The sequence below is a fragment of the Boleophthalmus pectinirostris genome, unplaced genomic scaffold, assembly GCF_026225935.1.
Source record: "Boleophthalmus pectinirostris isolate CB_2022bp ecotype Guang Dong unplaced genomic scaffold, ASM2622593v1 HiC_scaffold_17, whole genome shotgun sequence".
NCBI lineage: Eukaryota > Metazoa > Chordata > Actinopteri > Gobiiformes > Gobiidae > Boleophthalmus > Boleophthalmus pectinirostris.
In genome coordinates this window covers 14,411,946-14,438,393 of record NW_026571115.1, presented here as the reverse complement: position 1 = coordinate 14,438,393, position 26,448 = coordinate 14,411,946, and the positions used below count along the sequence as shown (strand labels likewise).

The 26,448-nt window shown below is 37.3% G+C and overlaps 1 protein-coding gene across 1 annotated transcript in view; it reads left to right on the top strand.

Moving 5' to 3' along the window:
* The window catches only part of srcin1a (SRC kinase signaling inhibitor 1a), a 120,037-nt gene that overhangs the window by 57,970 nt on the left and 35,619 nt on the right, over positions 1–26,448 (top strand). Inside the window, exons 2-5 of the mRNA XM_055152720.1 lie at positions 3,572–3,604; positions 4,313–4,659; positions 15,882–15,908; positions 26,213–26,408. Coding sequence (XP_055008695.1) covers positions 3,572–3,604; positions 4,313–4,659; positions 15,882–15,908; positions 26,213–26,408 — 603 coding nt within the window. The remainder of the gene's footprint in view (positions 1–3,571; positions 3,605–4,312; positions 4,660–15,881; positions 15,909–26,212; positions 26,409–26,448) is intronic.

Here is a 26,448-nt window from a genome sequence, read left to right as displayed (position 1 = left end):
ATAATACGAAGAGCATATTTTTCTCCTGTTGAGTAGCCAATCCAATCCCGTGGGAGGCTGTGAAAAGAAAGAACATAACCATCTTGTGTTATTTTGAATTAGCACAGAGATCTTTTTTGGTCCTGTTTGCCAAGGTAGCCTGTTGTTGCTCATGAGCTGCAACCAGTTTCACATTGTATGCAAATTAAATATACAAAATTGCTCACAAAACATTTCCGAACCAGATGGAATAAACAGAACAACTTAAGACTGTATTGCATTTTTCCTGTTACGCTCCTTTGGGACTGCCCTGTTTAATTAGTATGCAGTGATTACTTTTTCTAAGAAGCTTGTTTAGCTTGTTAATTATTTATGTGCAGTGTTCCTGGTTTATTTGAAGTCATTTTTCTTATATGCCTTATGTTGGTTTATCTTTGGCCACCCTGTGCCCCATTGTGGCCCTATCTTAGCAGTGCAGCTCAAACCCCAAAGATCCTATTTGAGATTATTGCAGTCTCTTGGGGCCATCACATCCTCTATTATTAGGCAGGACACCTCTTTCTAGTTTGTGTTTGTCTGGTCTAATACCAAAACCTGTTTTTGTTAATGCTTTTTTAAACTTAAAATTGTCAACAGTATAGTCTGTCTTGCAATTATTGAACTATATGAATGGACATAGCTAATTCGCTAGCCGTCCCGTTCCGGTCACGCGTGTCCAACTTGAAGAAAAACATGGACGCCAACCGGAAAGCTGTTTATCTTCTGTTGGCAACCCTAGAGACATTTAGCAACGCTCTAAAACATGTCTTTGTTCAATATTGGCCTTACCACAACACTGACTACCACACCCACAGTGATACAGATGCAGTAAGGTATTGCAGTAATACAAGTCACAATGAAAACAGTTCATACTTAAAAGTGACCCTGGGCACAGCCAGCTTGGACTCTATCTCAGAAACCTTGCTCCATCTCCTCTGAGTTCTTCCGAGTTGCGCCATCAAATGGGAGTGTCATTCTCACTAGGCAACGTCCTTGGACCTCTGAGTCGAATGGATAATCGAACACACCATTAGATAGTGCGCCTTTAAATATGCACTATGTCACTTTTCTTGTTTATTTTTATATTTTTTTTAGATTTGATTTATGGAAGATTGATTTGGCAGGAGACAATGTTACAAGCTAATCGTGAATTAAGTCAATGGCAACATCCGAAAAAGGATAAAACATTTGCTTAAAAGCTAAATAGGCCTATACAAAACAAGAAAATATAAGAATATTAATGTGAATTAATTTTATGTAACTTTATGGAGAAAAGTAGATGACAATACCAGACCAAGTTACAGATCAGGTTTGTGGAGATATGGCCCCACTCCCGCTTACAGTAAGAATACACATTTTCAAGGGGATTTTTTTTTTTACCAATACCGTACTGTACCTGTAACCTGAGCCTCTACAACTGAATTAATGTAGGATAAGCAAGTTTAACGCCAGACTGTGAAACATTCCAGGCTAAGGAATAACATCTCCATTGAGACAAGCAGGTGGTGCACCCCCTACCATAAAGTTGCATAGTGCATCTTAATAAATACTGATAGAAGGAAAAGTAGAAATGAGGGAGCAGATGCTACAAGATACTGCCACATCAAAACCTGGTCCATAGCGACCCTAGACACTTTTATGGATTTGCTCCTTTCAGGCTTGATAAACCCACACAGCTACAGCGTGTCTTTTGGTCCATTAACTTGCACTGTTTTAGATGAAGACAACTTTGCAGCTTTATTCCTGTCTGGAGGCATGCTTTGGTTGTGACTACAAAGTCCCAGTAATAGGCCTTTGTACATAGGCCCAGCTTTCCCATGATTTGTAATAGGGCTCTTGAGTCAGGCGCCTGGTAGCTCATTTACAATAAGCTGCAGTCTAATGAAGTGTAAAGTGGACATGTGAGAAGTCTGTGATGGGGCCAGAGAATGGACGGCTAACGCTGACAGCTCAATGCTAATGTTGTTAGCATAGAGGTCAGTTCATTCCACCTCACCCTAGTTTGGTTTCAGCACTTCATATCAGGCTTGATGTTAGGTCAACAGTGAAACAGCAGATCAGCTCAAAAGAGGGATATTATGCTACACACAGCCTCACTGTACTCTATGTTTGGCTTTAAGGACTATTTCTGACTAATTGTAGGTAGGCCTGTCACAATAATTACTATATTGAGTTATTGTTCAATATACATATGCTGGAACAATATGTTTTTGAGGTTAGTAATTATCATGTGCACATTTTCTTTGAACTATTTTTCTTTGTGGTAATTTTTGGCTATATAATAAGATTTAAACCATATAAACTTTGGATTAATAACTTCTATGACTCATTACAGACGCAAACTAATACTAAAGTCTTCTGTTTATTTATTGCAGCTCATGATTTTTTAACAATATTGCACATTTAGAATAGTTTCTGAGGTTTAAATCTGCTTTAGGGTTATTGTGTCAGTATCATAAATTAGTTTCAATATTATAATTCCTTCAGTATTATCATTCCTATTTTTACTTCAGCAATATATCACACTTTTTGTTATTGTGACAGGCCTAACCATCTAAGGATGTCACAATATATTGTATATTAAAAACAATATAATAGTGTTGTATAATGTGTAATTATAATTTAATTACTTATGTATGTATTAAAGAATAGTTAAAAGAACCATGACCAAACTAAAATGTCTAAACTTGGGCTAAACCAGGACAAAAACTAAACTTGACTAAACAATTGGCAGTCTAAGCTTGATTCCTTGATTAAACACAATCAAATTAATACAATTAGGATTAAACAGGATTAATTAACCCCTGAACATGCCTTTAGCCCTTTGAGAGATGCTGCCAGTGTTATTGTTTGAAAATGCATTGTAACTGTGAGAGCCTTATGTTATGAAGGGCATCTTATGGAGAGTGATGGTGTTATTATAGATATATTTTGTCAGTTCATTTTGAGTCTGTCTCTCGCCCTTGCCCGGAGGTCTCTCCCTGAGCCGCTCTTTCTCAGCTGGGCCTAATGGAGCTGATGAGGCTTTAATGTACAGATGGCACTACTTCCTCCAAACACTCAGCACTTTTTCTACTTTAATAGTCGGGCAAGTGGATTGTTCAGACGCCATGTTTTTCCTCTAAATTAAATGCTGATGTACAATTTAGGGCTCATTACACTGCTCACCGCTCTGCCCTGTGTTGCCACTCTGTTTGTGGCTCAGGAGTTTGGTTTGGATCCAGTGCTTTGTCCTTCATTGTTGTGTTGCCAAGAAGTAAAAATGTATTTAAAAAATGTTTATGCTTGCTGTAACTTGGGTTTCACATTCCTTGTATTTCTGACATAATTGAACCAGTGACCACACTACAGGCTTTGTGTGTAACATTCATAGATACCACTTCCTGTATGTCACCTGCTGATTACGTGACGATGCATAATATTAATGCATTCACTAATTGTTATTCAGGGAAAGAGCTGCTGCTCAGACACAGCTCTTTCTGATTGTCACACTGTGTTTGCCTGCACTTGGTGCACAAACACTCATATTAACACCTGACATTTTCTCTTCTAGCCAACAACGCCGGGGCCTGTTTCCCTAAACAAGGTAACTGACCGGCGGGCCAATGAAGCCCTCTTCATTTCTCAATGTTGTTTTTTTTTTTTTTTTTCCTCATATTTTTGGTTTGTTCCCATAACGTCACTTGACTGTCTCCCTCCTGTACGTCTTCCACCTCGGGCTGTGTTTTCTGTCAGTTTCTGAACTGATTAAAGGGCAACTCTCAGAAAGCACATGTCAAAGTCAGAACATGTCCAGAGAGTGACACTGTGTCTAGTGCTGCAGAGGAAAGGCTCTGAGCAAGAGTCATTAGAGCACAGGCTCCTTCAGACTGACGTCTTACTCAACATTGTCTCAATTTTCCTCATACCTTCAAATATTTCAAAAGCAAATCTGAAACCGACTTAAGATGACAAGAAAGCATAACAAAAGGATATGTCTAGCAAGCCTTGTTGCTTTGATCTATTGCAAACTCACTATAGTTATTTTCTGTTCCCTTCAGAACAATGAAACAATACTTCTCCCAAATACCTGGATTATGGTGGCAAACAGTCTAATATCTCATCTCTCTCTCTCCCCCTCTCCCTCCTCCTCCCATCCTTCTCCCCTCCACCTTCTAACACACACACTCCATTGGTCTGCACCTGTGTGGGACTGTTTTTGTGTAATTCTCTGCATGATTGTGTGGATGCCTATTCACTTCTGCATCTTCTCCACTCTTCTCCTCTCCCCCGGGTCCCTGTGTGCCTCCTTCAGATCCCGAGCGAGGTGGCAGTCACATGATCTCCACTGATGACTTGGAGTACCCCCGAGAGTACCGCACGCTGGGGAATGCACGCAGGTTCTCAAATGTGGGTCTGGTGCACACGTCAGAGCACAGGCACACGGTCACGGCGGCGCAGAGCCTGGAGGCCCTCACCAACCTCCACAAGGCTGACATGGAGCGCAAAAGAGATGCCTTCATGGACCACCTCAAGAGCAAGTACCAGCAGCAACAACAGCAGCTGCAGCACCATAGCCCTCACCACACGCCCCCCTCGCCCTCCCCATCCCACGGCAGTATGAGGTCATCAGAGCGCGCCGCACGGGAGGCCAGAGAACAGGTACAGCGCAGTATGGTGCTTGTTCTGTGTGCTGCATGCTGAGTTGGGTTTTTATCACTATATAATGTTGAATTGGCTCTGTACACAATAGCGCCCCACAATACTTCCTTTCCAATTTGATTTGATTTGATTTGAAGATAGGCTTTATTTTAATAAATTTGAATTTTAATAGATTGTTTATTTTATGTTTTACGATTTTAATAAAAGTGACTGTTAGCTTCTAAACACAGTGAGCTTGCTAGTGTCCTGCTGTGTACATGGCCTATTGCCTCTCTTTCAAGACTGCAAATACAACATTTTAAATAATGTTTTTACAATGATCTTTAACAATTTTTTATTCTACCAATTTAGCTCAGTCTTCATTAATTACTTTCATCCAGTTATTTGGCTACATACAGTGTTTAATAAAACTGTAAGGAAAAGTTTGGCATAAAGGTTAGGGCTGGTCTAATATAGATGTTTTTGTTTTTTTGTCTTGAGCCGATATGTGTGCCCCGTATTTGCTGATACAGATACTAAAATTTTATATGCATAGTAAGACCCACAAATGTATAAGTTATAGTAGGTCACAAATGAACATTTCATGATTAAAAACAATAATAAATTTATTTATCTGGGATGTACAATAAATTTATGATTCTGTACACATAAAGCCAAATTTCTACTCTAATTGCTTTCTCTTTTTGAGAGAAGAATCTAAATATGCAGGATTTATTTGTTAAAAATGTCTGAATGAAATAAAACACTGAGGAAACATCATTGTAACATAGATCAAAAAATAGCATAATATAGGCCCTTTAACACAGATTATCTGAAGCATACTGCCCTCACTCACTTAGTTTGAACCCCATTTTAATACATTTTTTATATATTTGAACTTAATCACTTGCATATTAACATAAATACACAGTTCTTTAGACATTCCTATATATTTAGAGAGAATGTGAGACTATTTATTACAATTAAAAATTCATGACTGAAAACCACAGTGCTGTAACATAATGAATTCAGATGCTTTCAAACAGGTGCAAACCACAAAGCAAGAGTAATTAACTTTCAATTATGCTCTGGCTGTTTAGACAAATTACCACTGTACATCAGCAGTTTGTCATTTTTCATTTTAATGTTCACTCAACTGCAATCAGTGAAACCACCTTTGGGCCTTTGTCATAGAGACTCGTGACATTGTTTTCTTACTTAAGTGTACATGAAATGAGCAATTATTGGTTTAGCTTGAGAGAAAATATGGTATTTAACTTCATAATTGAACCTAGAATTCTGTATTGCCTCAATCCATAATGCCATTGTGCCCATAGTATTATGTACAATGATTCCCTGTTTCACAATGCCAACTAATCCAGACTGTTACATACATAAAAAGGCAAAGAAATTAGACCAAATCAACCAAGACAAATAAATATTTCTGTTTTATATAAATGATGTGATATTTAGAGTAATATTGCAGTTGATAAACAAAATGAACAAAATGTAAAGCCATTTATTTATGTTATAGTTTATTACTTTTTACCCAGAAAAAGGCATATGTCTTTTTTAACTTACATATTAATACCATTCTGAAGGCCCGTGCTTGGAGCCTTGTACCTTTTCTTTATTAATTGTGTTTGTCAATCTCATGGACATGTAAAACATGAATGGACAACTGTAACCCACATATTTCAGTCAAATCAGCCAGTCTGAGAAAAATCTGGACCAGTTCCAAACCCACAAATAAAAAAAATAAAAAAACACAAACATTTAATAGAACCTTTATTTGAATTCCACCTGAACTTTTTTGCCTAATTACAGGTCCCTAAATCTCATTTTAGTGAGAGCTGCTTCAGCTTTGACATGGGAATTTTCATGAATGATGCTCCATCTGCTGTCTATCAGATCATCCCCAGGGACAGCAGCTATATACCTATTCTTATATTCATCCCAACTAATTCAGGTGGAATTTGTAATCTGACTTTTCCACTGTGTAGAGCTTGTTCCTACTTAAAGTTAGATTAGATCAGTCAGCAGAGACCAAAACTACAGAGCCTCAGCATCATTATAGGACACTTTGCAAAATCAGCTTTGCTTCGAAACACATTTGTTCCCAAAATATACAACCAACTTTCAGATATCACTCTAAAAAGACTCAGTTTGGTTCTACTTGGCAAACCAGGGTAAGTGACTTTGAAAAATGGAGTTTGAAGCCGACAGACTGAGCTCATATGAACCATGATAAAAGTGACATTTTGATACATCAGTCAGAAAGTATTTAAAGGAAATGTTGATACTTGAGGAACTGAGTGTGTGTCTCTGGAGATAGACCCACATACTTTGATGATAAGGTCAGTGACTCCATGTTATCAGGCTTTAAAAAGAGTGGTATGAAAGCAGCTTAGTGTGAGCAGAGCTACTTATTCAGATAATAGACAAATACAGAAGGGCTGACACTTAGACTGTCTCTAGGGCCATGTTATTAGGATTCCTCTGGGTCCCAGTCATGTGTGTCCTGTCACTGTGGCACTGCCTATGTACTAGTCATAACTTAAGAACTATAAGAAAATACTGTTGACAACATGATTAGACTTAAAGGTGCACTGTGTAACTATTTGGGGGCATGGTCCGTCACCTGCTTGTATCCATAAAGTTATTACTTTGTCTAAAATATTCCACCATATTGCATTTAAGATACACTGTGTAACAATCCCAACCAAAAACTTATGTTGCTTGCATTTATTCAGTTACAGAGGATTTTAAAGTCTTGATAACCACGCATTCTTACTGAGAGCAGATCAGACCTATAAGCTGTCCTAGTAGCATTTCCTGCTTGACTCAGTGGCGATAGATGTTTAATGCCATGCCATGAGACATTTCCAGTAACAGCATTTCATCCTGCATTTAAAAGTGCTCTTAGAGTTTTCTTTTATTGCTAGAAAAATATGTAAAAACATCTTCATGGACACATATAGTAGGTGGTGGACCCTCCATCAGAAATTTTACATAATGCACCTTTTATGTATCAAAGTTAACAAATTATGGAAAAATGTCTAATTACAGCATCTCATTGCCTTTTTGAGAACTCCACTAGACAATGGAAACTGATTGCATGTTACTACAATACTGCACTCCACAATTAAATGTTAAAACAGTAGAAAATAATGACATTGTAAGGGTCATTTTCACAATTTCTTTTTTTTCAGTCTTAAGAGCTAATAATGAGAGATTTGCCTCAGAATGCTCATCTGGTTTAATGAGAGTCAGTCTTTTTAATGGCATACAATTGGCATAATATATTTAAATAATTAAAATATTAAATTAATATAGAGCCATGACATTTTTCAGTATTTTTCAGTTTTTTGTATGCCACATTTGAAGAGAATACCTCATTTATGGCTTTAAAGCTCACTGTAATGTAAGTGCAATAGGATAGTAAGAGTGTGAATGGGAGGAGGAGGGGCCAATGACAGACAGGTGGAGTCCTTAGTTTCCACGGCAACCGCTCCCTTATATGGTCATGGAGAATATCGCATTGCAAAGGTCAGGCTGTGCATATAGAAAATGATCTTTAAATGAGCAAAGAACATATGGCAGAAAACACAGAGGAGACAGTGCACATATCCTAAAGTGACTGAGCCATTTTAAGCACAGTGGGGGTTGGAAATGCAGCAATGGGATCCCTAGTCATACATGTTGTAAGCGTAGATGCTCAAAGGAGGGGCAGAGGGATGGGAGAGGGAGAGAGAAGAGAGAGAGAAGAGAGGAGGAGCACACCAAGCATTCAGAAATGTCCCAGTGCACAATTAGCCCCGTGCATGCAGAAACCAGCCGTCCATCTGCGAAAGAGTTAACCGGGCTGGTGTTGTAATGAATTAAATAAAAGAGTTTCCGCTGCATGTGCTTGTGACTGAGAGAGGAGAGAGAGAGAGAGCGGCAAGGGGAGGTGGGTTTCACCGATACAGAGGAGAGCCAAAGACATGGGCTCACTGAGGATACAAGAACGTACCTGATGGACAATTTGAACATGCATAACTGGAGTGGCGGATAGCTACAGGTGCACTGCAGGTGAGACAGAACTCAACGCTTTTGATTTTGCCAACTGTTATAGGGATGTTGTTGTTGTAATAGCCCGGATTAGATTTCACGTGCTTGTTGTGGTTGTTGTGGTAACCGTGAGCATAGAAAACCGCCGGCTAGACAGCGGCTGAGTGGACAATATAATAACTCATGTAGCTAATTTGCAGTGAAGCGTCAATTTGTTATGCTATTTATTTTGCTTGCGGTAGGACGCCGGGGGGTACCTGTAGTAGTAGACTGATGGTGGAGGATAAGAATGACTGAAGGCGGGGGTGCGGAGGGGATGACGGCATGGGAAAGGGGGGGCCAGTGGAGGTGGTTTGAGCAGGGTACTTTACATGCAGGTCAGGTAACGCAGCTCTCCTCTCGCTGTTCGACTGGCTCCTTCTGTTATAAAGGATATCTCCACTCGCTACATTCACTATACACGTGTACACAGCCTTTTGTACATGCAGTTCTCACTATGCATGCAGTAAATAGACGGATTTGAGACTCAAGCCCCAAGTCAATACAGGCTCCATAAACTGTTTCCTTGGGGCTCAGTAGAGATTTAATTCCTGCCATAACGAACCTTCTGCAATTTGATAACAGATTTCCAAGTGTATTTCCTACAGATGGTTAAATAAGCACACAAGATATAGCAATAATAATTTGTTTTCTAATCATCAGGAATTACATTTTTTTACAATGCTTATAGCTTGCAGTTTGTATAACTATACTTAACTTTATCATGCTCTTGAGGTATGGCAAAAAAGGTAGTTACATCACAAGGATGGATTCAAAGGATATATTTGAAAATTACTATTTTATTATTTATTTAAGATTATTTTCAGTTCTTAAAGGTGCACTGTGTAACTTTTTGGTTGGGAATCTGTCACCTTCTTGTTTCTCTGGAAATGTTATTGCTCTGCCTGGAATATTCCACAATATAGCATAAAATAGCTCTAACTTATATTATTTCAATGTAATGTATAGGGGTGTCACAATATCCAAGTCTCACGGTACGATATCATCGATATCATCATGGTATGAACTAGAGCCCGACCGATATATCGGTTGGCCGATATTATCGGCTGATATGGGCAACTTTAGGCATATCGGCTATCGGCCGATATGCTTGCTGATAGGGGCCGATATTTCACGTGGGCATGTTATACCTCGTTATAAAGCTTAGACTCTCTACATTCTGTTCATTTAATCCAATTTACAGACAGATAAATGTCCTAATATGTGGCTCCACATCAGTATTTATCTACGAAGTCATTTGTCTGTGTGTGTCCATACTGTCCCTGAACACACCACAGAGTCGCGTCACTCACGTGTGTTTGTTTACACCTGCAGACACAGATCCAAACACTGAGATTATATTCTTTTTACGGACAATCGGTTTGAGTCTAGATTAAAAGGACATTTATTAGTGCTGTGAGGAGGAGCCTGTATGAGCGGTGAGTGTTGGAAATATGTCGACTCTGAAGCTAGTTTTTGTCATTTGTTATGGGTTAGCTGCTGTAGCTCCCGCACATAAACAGACTGTTTTCTATTGGTCTGTTCTAAAGTGACTATATTGGCCGTATATTTGCTCCTGGACCTGCACTGATATGTAAATGAGCTGTGAACAGACGTGTGAATTATGACATTTGCGCCTATAATTAATTACTGCGGCGCGCACGTATTTACGGCTAAAGGCTAATAGCGCTACTTTCTTTACTAGTTATGGGTCCGTCGCGAACGAAATGACTCTTAGAACCGGCTCTTTGAAGGGAACGACGGGAGCCTGATCCTTATTGGGAGCCGTGTTTTCTCTTTTTCTCACTTTTTTTCTCTTCACGCTGCGTGATTCGTGGTTTGACAGCGGCAGCGGCTCAAAACAAAACTTTGAGAAATTTGCGTGTACGTATGATTAAAAAAAATAAAAATTAAAAAAACGAGCATATTTGACTGTAGTTTAGCATAAAATAAATAAGTCCCGGTTTAGTCCTTTTTCAGTCCTGGTTTAGACCTGGTTCAGTCCTGATTCAGTCCTGCTTTAGACGTGCTTTAGTCCTGCTTGCAACAAAACAATCTGAAGAGCCACTTGGGAGCCAAAAGAACCAGCAGCTTTTAGTGAGCCGAGCCAAAAGAGCCGGTTCTCTAAAAAGAACTGGAATACCCATCACTAGTGTCTAGAATGTGATGCAAAAATGCCATTAAGCCAACCTACTGTCTGTAAATATGATGTAAAGAGGCAGAATAACAATAAATGTTGCCTAAATAAACCCAATTTAAAATCCACCAGAGCCAAACCTAAGTTTTTTAAACAATTCAACATTTACAGTGAATTTTTACATCACTAAATATATCGGTGATTATATCGGCTATCGGCAGCGCCAACTCCCGTTATATCGGTTTCATATCGGCCACAGCAAAATCCATATCGGTCGGGCTCTAGTATGAACCTCACGGTACGATATTTATTGCGATAAGCTCATGGTATGGTGGGGAGGCTCACGAATAGAGATGTAACAATATCCAAATCTCTTGGTATGATATTTTCATGATATACATCTCACGATATGGTATTTATTGCGATATTTTGTGGAAGCTAACTGTTAATATACTACTTTTTCCTTGTAGTCTTTTCCTTGTATTCCATGTAGTCTGCACTGAAATTGAGCAAAGTATCATGTTCTATGTAGTTCCCTCTGTCTTTGCTGCTATTGTTGCACCATAACTCTTAATTTAAGCAAAGAGACTTATATATATATATATATATATATATATATATATATATATATATATATATATATATATATATATATATATATATATATATTGTGATGGTCCACAATATTATTGTGAGAACTTTGATGATATGATATCACAATATTTCGGTTATTGTTACATCCCTACTAAGGTAGTTTTATTGCTTAAAAATACTTTTAAAAACCAGCATTCTGACTGTGAGCGGGGTTGCCTCTCCACAGATCTAACCTGTAACTTAGTTTGGTTTGGTATGCATGAAGAGAAAAAGGTTTAATGCCATACTGTGAAACATTTCAGACAAAGCAATAACAGCTTTGTGGAGACAAGCATTTGATGGACCCTCCACCATCAGAATTACACAATGCACCTTTAACAGATAGACAGATACTTTATTGATCCTGAAGAAAATTCAGAGTATGGCAACAGCAAAATAGAAAAGATATTTAGAGTTAGCTGTCTATCCTCTCTCATTCTTCAGCTATAGCAGGGATGGGCAGTTATTTTTTCCATGGGGCCACCTGAGAAACAGAGAATATTGTGGAGGGCCTGCATAAAATTGTATTTCTTTATAAAAAAGCACTAAATAGCATTGCTTGACAAGCTGTTGACTGGTAAATGTGTGATTATATATATATATATATATATATATATATATATATATATATATATATATATATATATATATATATATATATATATATATATATATATAGTGAGGTTATAAAAAAAAAAAAATTAACCTTTAAAATAAAAGCAATGCAAAATGTTTATTTTGTAATTCCAAATTAGCTGAAATGGGCCGACCAAAGGGCCGTATGTGGCCTGGGAGCTGCACAATACTCAGGACTGAGTTATAGCAATGCATATATATGTACAGACGTGTGGCGTGTGGGACAAACTTCTTCCAGAGTCTGTCCACGGAGCAGAGCAGAGACAACAGCCTGTCTCCAAAGGTGCTTTCCTCTCCTTTGGTACAGGATGTTTTTCCAAATACAAAACATTTTAAAATATCTTTTTGAGTATAACTTTTAATAGTGAATTAGTTAAAGATCCACTATGTGTGTTCCAGTGTTTAATATAATGAAAAATATGCATTCTTACTCTAAGTGTGGTCGCCTCTCCACAGACCTAGCCTTTAACCAGACCTGGTGTGGTGCTTGTTTCCATGTAGATGGAAAAGGCTTAATGACATATTGTGAAACATTCTTGGCAAAGCAGTAACATCTTCATAGAGACACCTAGATTGTACACCTTTAAATAAGTACAGAACTAAATGATTCTTAACAATGAAAAGCAGGAGATAAGGTGAGTGCTTCAATGGGTCTCTAGTGAGTCAGATAGAAGGATAGAGTACACAGGTGCTCTTCAAGGAGAAGGCCTTTTGAGATTTAAGCTGAGATTTAAGTTAAAACTCTGTTCCTAAATGATTGTTAATGTTGTAGTTCTACTCTAATCTATCAAAGAAAATACTAAGAGTCAGGCAGTCTTTTTGAAGTATCACGTTCACAACCAAACCCCAATTCAGTCCTGAGCTGCAGCAGCACAGACGCAGGAGGAATGTGGTGTCTGTCCTGATAACAGTGGTTAAGGCTTATTAGTGAAGACCAGACACGAAAAACAGCCAGTGGAGCCAAATCACCCCCCACAAATCACCAGAGGACCATTACAGCAGGTCTCACAGTCACTTATCTGTGTGGGAAATAACATCATTAATATTTTTGAGCTATTATTTACAAGGCAGAACCAGAGCTGCTATATGGACATAGACTGTATATATAAATGGACATAGCTAACTCTCTAACCGCCGCGTTCAAAATAGGAAGTATTCATGGGGTCTCTTCCGGCTCCATTAGCTCTGTTTTCGGTTCACTTTACATTGAAAAAGTGTCACCCTTCTCTCTGTATCTGTTGCTATTAGCCACATCATTTTGGTTTTATATGCTGTATTAACCCGCTCTACATGACTCTGGTGATTTCTTTCGCTATTTTGTCCGTAAATAAATTCCTATTCCTAATATGGACTTGGCTTCAAATTCGTTCCTATAACTGCTAGCATCACGAGCTTCATTTGACAGGAGCGGAATACTATGGGTGACGTCACATTTCTGTAGTCCACTTCTTTATACAGTCTATGGGTTAGACCAGTGACTGACAAACTCTAGTCTAATGAAAGGTTAATTCTGAGGCAATTTCAGTGACATCTAAAACCAGAACAATATTTGTACTTTCCCAATAAGTACAACTAGATAATACTTTTGCAATCAATCATAAATATGTTTGTGCTTTTGAAACATGCTTGTAGATGTCTTGGTTGAATTTGAAATATTTACAACTGAACTCACTGTAAAATGAAACACAAGAAAAATGCAAATACAAAGCAAAATATTATCTTAAAAGTCATGTACTAAATTTTTTTCCCATGTATTAGAACACAGATATATTTTATAAGGTCCAAATAAGTCTGCTGTGTAATGTATGCATCTAATTACAAAGCATTTATCATTAGGAAGTGTGTGTTAGCATGCTACTTGTCGCTTACTGTGCTGTGACATTCTGACCTCTGAATGTTGTTGCACATCTTTAACTGGTACAGTAAGTCTTTTTACTGTACACTTTCTTCTACTTAATTCCTATTAGATGTTTTACATAAAAGAGTTCTTGTTTTGGAAAAGACATCTACTGGTTGATTTTTTTTTTTTTTTTTATAATGACAACAATTCATAAGAAATGCTAAATTAGCACCATGTCATAGTATTTTTCCCTATGCATGATTCACTGTTTGAAGTTCCAAAAGTTCTTGCTCGTGGCCTCAAATTCACAGTTCAAAATATTTGTTATAGATTAGTTTATTTAAAAATGCAATGATAAATAAACAACAGTCCTCATATATATTGAGTCACATTTGGTTTTTCCTTGATTCTCCTGCTCATTTCTAGTCATTTGTAAAGCATAAAGTATTGAAATGAAGGCTGATTTTGAAATGCACCTCTATAATAAATCATAACTTGCCTGTCGTCTCTGGGAAAGTAATGGCTGTGATGAAATGAAGCTGAATGGACTGAAATTGCCTGAAGATAAGAATAAACCCTGAGTTCAAATTATTCATGAACCCTTTGCAAACCACTTTTTCCTTTTTTCCAACATCATTATTGCATTTTTGTTGGGGTCACTGGAAACTTGACCTGGTTTAAAAAGTCAGGTAATCCCATTTGAAAACATCATAGCACCTTATGTATATTGTAAATCAGCATGACACCTGGTCTAAATATGCAGGTGAGGTAGCAAGTTTTATATCCAAAATACGACAGGTGAAAAATGACTGAGGCTGGCTGGCTTGTGGCTCTTAAACATCAAGGAGACAAGCCAGGTGATACTTGTTTTTATTTCAGCCTTTTTATTTCCCCTTTACCTGATACAGCCCATAGCACAATGTTGTTTTGAAGTGTGCCATAAAAACATCTCTCCCATAGTTTACCACTAATGAGACTTGACCACAGTTAAGATAATTACACTACATTAAGGTAGAAATTATGTTAACAGTAGTGAAAGACTTTGTAAGTGGATTCAGGTTTTAAAGACATGCAGTACACCAGTTGCGATGACTGTTTGTATAAGCACATATACTGTAAATAGGTTGCCTTAACAGCATATGTTTAAAATAAAAATATGAGTCATAATACATCTGCTCAGAAGTACTTGATGACTTCAATATCTTTTCAAATGTGTGGTACATTTATAAGCTATATATAGTTAGCAGCAACAATCTAAAATCTGTGCAGGATCCATCACCTGCTTTTCTTCATAAAGATGTTATTACTTTTTAAACAGAAAATGAATAAATAGAATAGAATAAATAGAAAATGTAAAAGTGGACAAGGTACATTTTCCAGTAAGGGTAACTTTCTGTTTAAAGACTACTGTTTTAACCCTCGTAGAGCACCTTTTTTACTCTTTTATGACCCAGTGAAGCGCTCTACCTTTTTTTTTTCATCTGATGTTATTACTTTTGTTTGGAAAGTTCCACAGTATGTCATTAAATGTATCTGTTTCCATAGAGAAAAAGCAGTTATCAAGGCCAAGTAACAGGTCAGATCTGCAAAGGCGAGGCTACTCACACACATGTAATAACATCTCCATAGAAACCAGAAGGTGGCAACTTCCACACCAGAAAAGCTACACTGTGTAGCTTTAATAAGACATCCTTGCCACTCAAAAATCCTTGGTTTAGTAACTCATATTTGGATGTATCATTTTAACTCTTATAGTATTGTAAGGTTTAGGGTTTGTATCTTATATCTGGTCTATTCCATATTATAGATGAAAGTAGTTCTTTACAATTTACATAGCACTAAATATCTTTTTCCTTTCTTTTCTTATTCACTTTCTCCTTGTGCCTTCGTCACCACAACCGGTAGCAACAGCCCAACTACTGGAGCTTTAAGGTAAGAACCAATTTAGTTGCTTTTGTGAACCTGTCTGTCTATACGCTTTGCCCTTTACTTAAACTGTTCTTTTCAAAACACCACTTCTGCCTCAGCATACTGCACACTGGTATTTTCAGCCCCATAGCGCCATGTATATGTGTGTATAATTGTTCTATCATTGGCACTGGCTCCATCTTAAAGTTATGCAGCTCTCCATTTAATCTGTAGAAGCCGAATCTCGCTGGATTTATGATGCTTCATCTGTGTGTGTTTAATAGCCTTGAGCCATGTGACCCAGCTGAAGAATTACACCAGTGGATCAGACATTACAAAGACATTTCAGAAGTGGCACTGAGGCATTGCTGAAATAATGCTTTGACTTTAGAGCACGGCCTCGAGTCGTCCACAGGTTGTGTGAAAATATGGTTCGTGTGAGGTCAGGGTAGAGATGTATTGGCTCTATATAAGCAAGCATACGGCTCATATTTCACTACCACTGCTGTAGACTCAAGTGTTAATTTGAGGCAAGTAATTTGGTTTAATTGAACAATTATATGAAATTACCATTCCTTTTATTGTGGATTGTGGATATTGCTACAATATGTATAAATAACAACTTCAGGGTGGTTGAACCTTTATGCATCTTATTAAAGATTATAAAAGATTATGTAATTTTCTGGAGCTGGCACGTCACTTGTATGATTCCTTGGAAATTGAAAGTTTAACCACACTTAGAGGCATTCTCCATGGAGTGCAAAAAAGGCAACAAAATTAAATAAATAAAAATAAGCAACAAACAACACATGCTTTTATTTTATTTTTATTTTAATTTTTTTGCTAAAAAGTTTTTATTTTTTATTGTTGTAGTGTTTAATACTTGTTGCTGGCACGTGTTTCTTGCTCACTCACTACAGATGGAAATTAGCTCTGTAACCTTTGTAAACTGGCATATTTACAGAAAAGTTTACCTATTTATCAGAAATGTTAAATAATGTGTCTTTAAATGGGGTCTGTTCCAGTTCAAATGATTGAGTAGGTTCATAATTTCAGTCATAAACCACTGAAAGTCATGATTCATTAATTTAAAAAGGAAATATAAAACTGTTCTGTTTTTCAAGGGGTTGCAAAATTATTAAAGCAGACCTATTATGCAAAATTGACTTTCAGAGCTTTTAACAATGTTATGATTATTTCCCCTTCTCATTTCCCCTCTTGAAGTTGTATTTGGAGTGATTTGTCCATGTTGGAGCGATCTTTAATCACTTTTTTCAAGACGTCATAATGTAGATTTTTACTGCTGCCAGCATACGTCATTGTCCGTGCTGTATGCTTACTTTGTTCTCCAATTTTATTTCTTTAAATCAGTGATTCATATAGGATTTAGCCACGTTGCGTTGTCATTTTGGCACAAATTAAAAAAAAAAAAAATCTGCTATGCACTAGGGTGATGTGCAGCTATCCATAGGAGGGGCCAACAACTTCACAGGTCTTTGTTGTGATGACATTTATGGCAATGCCAGCTACTATTTATTAAGTCATTTCAGATTAATGTTGCGCTTTAAAATGAGTAAATTACAACATAATGATCCACGGTTGTCATAGATTATAATTATACAGCAGGCTCAAGCACAATATTCACAATATATTTAGTCTTCTTTTTGCAAAATGAGGTAACTATAACTAAATGAACACGATAACTAAATGATATACAGTATGTCTTAAAAAATAAATGTAGGAACCACTTTTTTAATCAGTGATATAAGTGCTTATATTTTTATGACCATGACCAAAATGACTGTTCACACCTTTAACTGTGAATGGTGTAAATGTCACTGAATAACAATAGCCTTATGCTCCTCTTACCCATGACATCTCCAACTGACACCACATCCCTACACCAACCACACCAATAACACAAACAATCCTTCTATTGTACTTGATGGTTATATTAAACAATTCATACCACAGGCGTATTGCAGTCACCACACATAAATTCATTCATTCTCGGTATTGAGATTGTACAGCAGAGGTAATAAAACAAAGGGAACAGCCATACTCTCTGAGGTGACAGTGGATCTAACGCTATTTGCTTCAGCATGCACTTTTGTCTACACTGTTTATGTTGACACAATTTCCCTTCTCAATTTTCAGTATTTATTTCCAAAGCCTCTGAAAGAGCTTTTCCACTGCTTCACAGCACCACCTTTAATCGAGACACCGCGTTTCCCACAATCCCCTGCCTGCGGAGAGTAAATACAACCGTTTGTCCTGAGTTTACCCCAACACCCTTCTCAAAACAACATGGGCGGATCAGAGTGCTTATTTAATAGGAAATGCATCCAACTTACCTTGACAACATCCGCTTTTAGATAGTTAAATCTGTCTTCGAGAGAGGCAATAGAGAGGAAGTTATAGTGTAAATTCTAGGGTTGACAGATAGATTTCAGACCAGTAAATGCTGTCACTGTGTCCATGAGCAAGACCACCCTGGCTATAAAAATGTAGTAGGAATATAGCGTGTGAGTGATTGGATTGGTGAGGCTGTAAATGTAGATTGAAGAACAACTTTAATTCTATATTTTTGTTGTGTTTTAAGACTGAATTAAGTTTTTAATTGGACTGAACAGGAACATTTCAAAAGCCAAAACAATATAATAATATAGGTCAAGTTATGCTCATTATATTAGGTATATAATATAGTATATGTCTACATCAGAGGTGACCTTAGGGTGAGAGTAAAATTCTGACTTAATGCTACTTTGCAGCTGATGCCATTAACAGTCCCTGGAGTTGTGATGCTAACTGAAGGCACTGCTCTGTCTAAAGATCAAGTTAGACTTTAATCTGAGATTTGTTTTAACACAATTGGACCATAAAGATTTGAAAAAAATAAATAAATAAATTAGCCACATAGAGCTTTTTCATTGACTAAGAAAACCTTTATCAAACCTTGCAGAAACAACAGAATGTGTCACTCTATTGTCGATTAACCTCAGACTGTAAATTACTTTCCCAGGAGCAAAGCTTTAACATGTTCCATCCATTTTCAAGCTTCTATTTTGCTTTTTGTATGTATCAAAAAGGAAAATCATTGACTGCACTCACTACAATCATCTCCTACCATTTTGTCTTTCTTTTGCCTCTAGGACAACTGATTGCATCTATGCACAATTCAAAGCAATTTGGCCAAGCAATTTCTACCATGCATTGATAAACTCTTCATAAAGACCATTTTAGGCCTTGGGATTGTATGTCCAGGCAGCAGTTGAATTGACTAAAATAATCATAGTGGCTGTAAAATGCTCTCACAAAAAGATCAGCTTAATTTATGTATTTGCTGTTTTTTATTAAGAGGGAAAAGTTGAGAAGTTTTGTCACAAATAGCAACATAATGTGTCCAGACATTGTTTTGAATTGACTAAAGAAAACACAGCAGCACCATCCACTTGATTGTTCAACTTGACCAACTTCAGATAAGAACTCTATAGCCTAGGTTTGAAAGTTGATATATCCTTGGGCAAAACATTTCACCGACAATGTATGAATGTATTATGTGTGGTTATTGGGGTTGGAGGGGCAGATGTTGCAGACTGGCAGTCTACTATATTGCAAAGAGGGTAGAGGCTCTTTAAAAGCTTGCTCAAGTGCAATGCCAATACATTCTAAAACATTAGTATAATTTCTTGACCCAAAATGCACCTTTTCTTCTGTAAGAACAATAGAAGTAATACCATATTCTACCTGTATTCTTTGCCGGTCAAGTAGGTCAATGTCAATACTATGGAAATGATCCAGTAGCAACAAGGTATTTAATTTGCACAATAAAGTTTTCAGTTAAGTTTTATTTAATACTACCACAAGTTTTTTGTTATGATCATTGACTGTATACAGAGGTGAACCAAGTGAGGATGACGTCACTCATAGCTTTCTTCTCCAGCCAAATGAAGCTTGCTGAGGCTAGCAGTTATCCAGTCGTGAGTGTCATGGCATAGAGTTGATGGAACTGGAAGTTTGCCTATGCTCGCTTCCTTTTTGAATTAGGGTGGCGAGTGGGTTAACTATGGTTCTGACACACACTACCTCAAGACCAATTTTTTTTTAACTTTTATATGATTTTTTTTCAATCTTAATACCAGTTCAAATGGGTAAATATTTTTAAAAGTTCTTAACTTCCCACTTTCTTTCTCTTAGTATGCTAATTAGGTCAATGTCAAAACCCCTTACTGAAAATTCGTATCGACAAATGCAACCTGATATTTGTGAAACTTCAGACATGCAGGAAAGCTATGTAGAATGCATGCAGCTTTATAAGTGGCACAGGAAGAAATTAAGTGAAACTCGATCAGTGTAATTCAAAGAAACAGATATCAAAAATAGCACCAAGGATGGAATCTCGTGAGGAAGGTTAATGCATTGTTGCGAGGACAAAAGCTCTGAAAATGATGGGAGGTAGAAGAGGTGTGACGATTGTGAATTTTGCCATTTAACACCTGTCTTTCAGATTTTACCCTGGAGCTAGACACAGAGTTGATTCATTTGCACATACAGGAGCTTTTGACCTGTCTGCGGCTGAAATCATTTCATATCAAGACAAGAAGTTGAACGAAAAGGGACATGTACAGAAGCAAGATTTTAGAATTTAACTCTCCTTGAAACCATCTGTAGACTGTCAGGTTAAAGATTAGTTTAGCTAGAATTACTGGCACTGCTCTCTGGTTCTGAGTATCATCTTTCATTGAAACAAAACTATATCAGGTGTACTTAAATTGAAACGCTCGGTAACTAGGTAATCCAGATAAAATTTTGCTTCAAAAATGTTTATTTTATATAGTATGTTGACATGTCTAATAAAAGTAAACTTGACTTACGCAAGTACTAAATATCATGCTCTTGAAAACCAGGGACTAGCACAAAATTACTTTTATTACTACTTACCTTATTACTGCAAATAGAGCCACTTAGGCCTATCACTGTAATTACTATATCGACTTACAGATCAATGTAAGGTGTAGGGGTGTAACAATAACCGAAATATTGTGATATCGTATCGTCAAAGTCTCTTTGCTTAAATTACGAGTTATGGTGCAACAATTGCAGCAAAAACAGAGGGAACTACATAGACCATGATCCTTTGCTCCATTTCAGTGAGATTTGGATATTGTTACATCTCTAATCGTGAGCCTCCCCACGATATTGTGAGCTTATTGCAATAAATATCGTACGGTGAGGTTCATACCATGACGATATCGTGAGACTTGGATATCGTGACACCCCTAGTTAGGTGGAACTATAATTATTGGTGGTAAATATTTAATTGTGGTTACTTGTCTTTATACGCAAAATGGAAAATGTTGTGTTTTGAGCTGTAGGTTGAATTATGAACTATAATTTCAGTAACAAATTATTGCAGCTCAAAAATTTGGAGTAAATTTTTTTGTGAATAATTTTGCTTGGTTTGATTACAGTATTATCATTTATAGGCTAGATCCACTTTGCCAACTTCTAATGCTACTACTTTCTCAAACTTCAATTGTATCTTTTTTCTCTTTAAATTATTCTTTTCTATACAAACTCTACTCTTTAAACCCAGAATGCATGCATCTTGACCTTTATAGTCTGGGTATGTGCCCTTCATATCCCATGTAAGTACAAGGAAACAAAAACAAGAGGTCACGTTAAGTTTAATGCAGTTTGTAGCCTTAGGCCAATTGTCAGGCTGCTGTGCCCTGCTTTCCACCCCTCTCACTTCTGCACTGTAAGATCATCCTGTTCCCACCATTTCCCATTCTTCTGACAGTGCTTTAAACAGTGTAGATTTCTCCACAGTAATGAGCGCATCTCCGAGCCATAAAACAGCTATACAACAATTCAAAACCACTGCTCTGGTGAAACTTTTAGGAACTTTTGCTGTGAAGTTCCTTAATTAGGCCTGGTTTAGACAAGGCTGGGACTCACAGGGTCCCTCATGATTTGATATGATACACGATACGTGGCTTATGATACGATATTATCACAACATGGTGAGTCATGTGGTAGTGGGTATGTTGCACATGATACTCTGTGCTATACTGCCAATTTTTAAGAACCAAACATATTTTAGAAACAATATTTCTTGTCAAACCAATACTTGTGCAAAGTTAATATGAAGTACATCTATTTTAATAATTCAAACAGTGAATATGTCAAGTGTATAACATAAACAAGTTGTCTTCCACTAAATAAGAAAAAACATTATAGTACAGTCACAAAAAAATTGCAAAAAGATACAAGAAAGTACTCTTGGCGACATTTGGACACAGCAGCCCACAATAAGGATACTTCATAACCAAGTTTAGTATCATAATATATAAATATCTTGATATTTTTGTACACCCTTAGTTTAGTCCCATAACAATCAGATGTTTTAGATCTATAGTCAGATATGAATTAGCACAGCATAAGGTAAAAGTAAATGTTTTTGAGTTTTACCATCAAATTACTCTAAGAAATGTAAATAAAAAACTAGGACAAAACCAGAACTAATCTTGAACTGGATTGGTACTTGGACTGGACCAAACGGAGTCTCCGTGAGGACTTAACCAGGATCAAATTAGGACCAAACTAAGGCAGCCTTGGTCTTGGTTTAGGGCCTGCACTTAGAACTTGTCCTATATTAAAGGTTGTATATTACACAGAATGGATTCTTGTGAGCTTTTCGCCATGTTATATCACTGTTACCTCCCCCAAAACATACCCGGAGTTGTGTTTTATTTCATTCATAGATTGATAGTTTGAATAATTCCTTGTTTGTCTACATTTGAAAAGCTCAAAATGCTCTGTGATGTCATGCAGTAGTCGTTTTCAAGCTACCTTTTACCTTTAGTTCAGTAGAGATTGGCAATTCCAGAGCTCCAGGTGTATGGAGTTTAAACCACAGAGGAGTACTTCCTGTATTACAACATGACAAGGTGGAACAGCACAAATGTGGGTATGTTTTTGATGAGGAAACAACAGTACAACAGATCAGAAAACAGCATTGCAGCAAATAGCGTATAATAATAATTGTTAATAATATTCCTAATAATTGCTCTTTTTATATCATTATGGTATTTTGAGAGCCATTTTTTATTTTGATCCATCAGGGCAGAGAGGGGATGAATTGGGTTTTATGTCAGTTTTTCCACAAAGGAGGCTTAATGGTGGCATGTTTGCTCCACCAGATGCACGACCAGATGGAGTGTCAAGTACATTTATTTACAATGCAAAAATGATGCTGCGAAGAGGTTATTTTCAGTTTTCATGTCACTAAAAATATGGTTATCAATGTTTGAGCCATGTTGTCACCAGGCGAGCTGACTAAGAGGCTGTTTAATCATCAGCTGGTCACAAGTTTGAAAGATTTGTTAATTTGAAATAAGTTCATTATGAAAGAAAAAAACAATCACACTAATAATCACTAATAATGATTTCAGGATTTTTTTGTTAAACCCAGTAGGAAAATTATATCTGGTAAACCCTGCTTATTTAGGCTGAGTTCTTCTCTTAAACAGAAAATACTCTGTTGCACCTTGTGACGTCATGTGGTAATACAGGAAGTGCACCACTGTGTTTTAAAATTTCGTAGAATGGTTTCAGCCCTGGAATTGCCAATCTCCAGTGGAACAAAAGGTAAAAGAAACACAACTCCGGGCATGCTTTTGAGGAGGTAACAACATTATAACACGGCTTAATGTTCACCAGAGTCATTTTTGTGCAATATAGGACTTTTAAATTCAATTAAAATCCATACCAATCTATACCAATAATTCACAATTTTAAGGACTGTTTCTTGCCATGTCACTGTAGTTCCCCTGTCACTGTAGTTCCCCTGTCTTGTTTCTCACACACTGCAGTATTTGCTTCTCTAAACCTGTGTCTAAGCCCCAGTTAACCGCTGCTGTTGCTGTTGCTGTTGCTGTTGCTGTTGTGGTCACAGTTTAGATAAATGACCCCATTAGAACACTGTGGGGGTTATCTGTCACTATCCGCTCCTGTGCATGCCCAGACACAGACAGCCATGATCACCAGACACCCCAGCTATTCTTCTGTGTTTGGGTGAAGCTGAATTATGTATAATAGTGACATAAGGCCTGCATGGTTGGAGATACTTCTACTGTAAACATGGTATGATAAATAGGATACTGATTGTTAGGTAGCAGTTACGCTGAATCCCACAATCTATGTCAGTTGAGGTCCAAAATATTGAATTGTAGCTAATTAAAATCTGATTTCAAAGTTCAGTATTTTCATGTAATCTGACATTTGTAAGAAAAGCTGTAGCTGTCATGCTAACTTGAGGCTTTGTTCTATCTGAGGCTTTATTGCTCTTTAATCTGTTTTTTATTTTAACACAATCTGACCATAAAGAACTGACTAATCACAGACCCCTGAATTTTGTTTAATTTTTTTATCCATTTGGTGGTCTTTTCAGACAATCTTACATTTTTTTGACAGTGTTTGCTAATGCATTGTGTCACCATGGTAACTCCTAAGAATTCCACCATTAGAGATACATGTAGAACACAGCAAAATATATTCATTGCAAACGTAGTCACTCCTAAAACTCTAGATAATTCATTCACCGCCTTTCTGTCTGCTGTTGCACACAGGAATTCTCATTAACATAGTTAACTGTTAGGTCAACTAAAATAAAATGTGGTCGACTAAGGCGCCATCGACTTTTATATTGTCAGTATTATGTTTTATACTGTGTATTTGCTAAGAGATTGGGTTAGAGTTTGATGTGTTATGCTTGTAGTTTTGTTCTAATATATTATTCATATTAACATTACATATTAATCTATTGCATTGCAGTTAATCTAATTTAGTGTCCCAAGATTATTGTAAATTCCACCGCTAATTAACAATTATGAATGAACAGCATGCACATATTATAACTGGGATGCTCTGGGCTCATATTACTGACCCTCTGTCCCACCTCCATCACTGTCTCATTAATTAAATACATTCAAAAACTGCCACAGACATCCAGGAAACAGGAAATGACTGTCTGGAGACGAGACGAACCAGCCAGAGCTACTGTACTGTGTCAACCCGTGCAACAGCAGTCAACACAAGGCATTCTGGGTATTCTGGGAGCTCATTACAGAAAGCTGTGAGCCAGAGGAGGGAGCAGTGGGGATCAGGGAGACAGTTCAGTGAGCTGCTCCCCACTCGCACTAACAGTCTTTTAGGGAGAGACACATGAGTACGGGCCATTGGGACAAGGGGACAGACACAGACCAAGATTTGCATAGTTTTATTTCATTTCTAGTTGGTTTCTAAGATGGTTGAATGAGAGGATTTTAGCCATGGCACCATTTCAGCTTGTTATTTTTTTTATATGTCTTTATCCAATTAAGGCTGCTATATTGAAACTAGATATTCTGTGGCTCTTTCCTATGCAGATTTAGCAATATCTTGCTCTATATTAAAAGTTGTGTATTGCACAAAATTGACTCCTGTGAACTCTTAGTCATGTTGTAATGATGTTACCTAATCAATAACATATCTGGAATTGTGTTTTGTTTCATTCACACATGTTTGAGTAATCTAGTCATCTCCAAAGCTCAAAATTTTCATTTCCATTCATTTTTCACCTTGTGATGTGAGCTACCTTTTACCTTTTGTTTATTAAAACTGAGCAAGGTAGAACAGAGGGTTTTTTTGTTTGAGAGGAAAAATCAGCCTAAATATGCAGTGTTGGTGGATTTTCATGAAAACAGGTGAGAAAATAATGTAATATAGGCCCTTTAAAGTTATCTGTAAGACCGCACTGTACTATTATAGAAGCTACTAATATTTTGTGTTGAAAATGACATAAAACCAGCTATGAAAAAGACTTTTTTAATCATCATTGTAGTATTAAGTATAAAACTTTGTTCTTAGCTTTGCCCTAGAGCTTGAAAAGGTGGTATTATGACAACACTGATCTAAACCTCAATAAATAAGCACTATTCTAAGTCTTGCCTTGGTTTAGTATTACTGCCCTGCTGTGGAATAAATAAATCACATGTATAGGGAAGAAATCATTGCTGAAACCAAAATTGCAACTAAAATGAATCTCAGAGAGAGCTAGCTACCGTTTGAAAACCATAGAATATTCTTTAATAAGTGGAAAGCAATGGCTGCCTGTAGAAGCATTGTCAAGTTCTTGTTAATCTCATTATGCTCCTTTTGTAGCCTCCTTTTTGTCTGTTTTCCTCTTGGACTTTCTAAATAATCCCTGTGAAAATCCATTTTGTCTGCCTAAATCTCTGCTCTCAGTCTCAAAATGCGTGTCCCTGTTTCTTGGTCCCCTGCAGAGTCGCAGTCCAAGGCACTCCCAGTCCACCCAGTCTGGACTTGCTGACCAGGCCGCTAAGCTCTCGTTCGCCTCAGCTGAATCCCTGGAGACCATGTCCGAGGCCGACGTGCCCATCGGCTTCAACCGCATGAACCGCTTCCGCCAGAGCCTGCCGCTGTCCCGCTCCGCCAGCCAGAATAAGCTCCGATCTCCAGGTGAATATGAAAGAGCTACAGCACAGGCTCAGTCAGCACT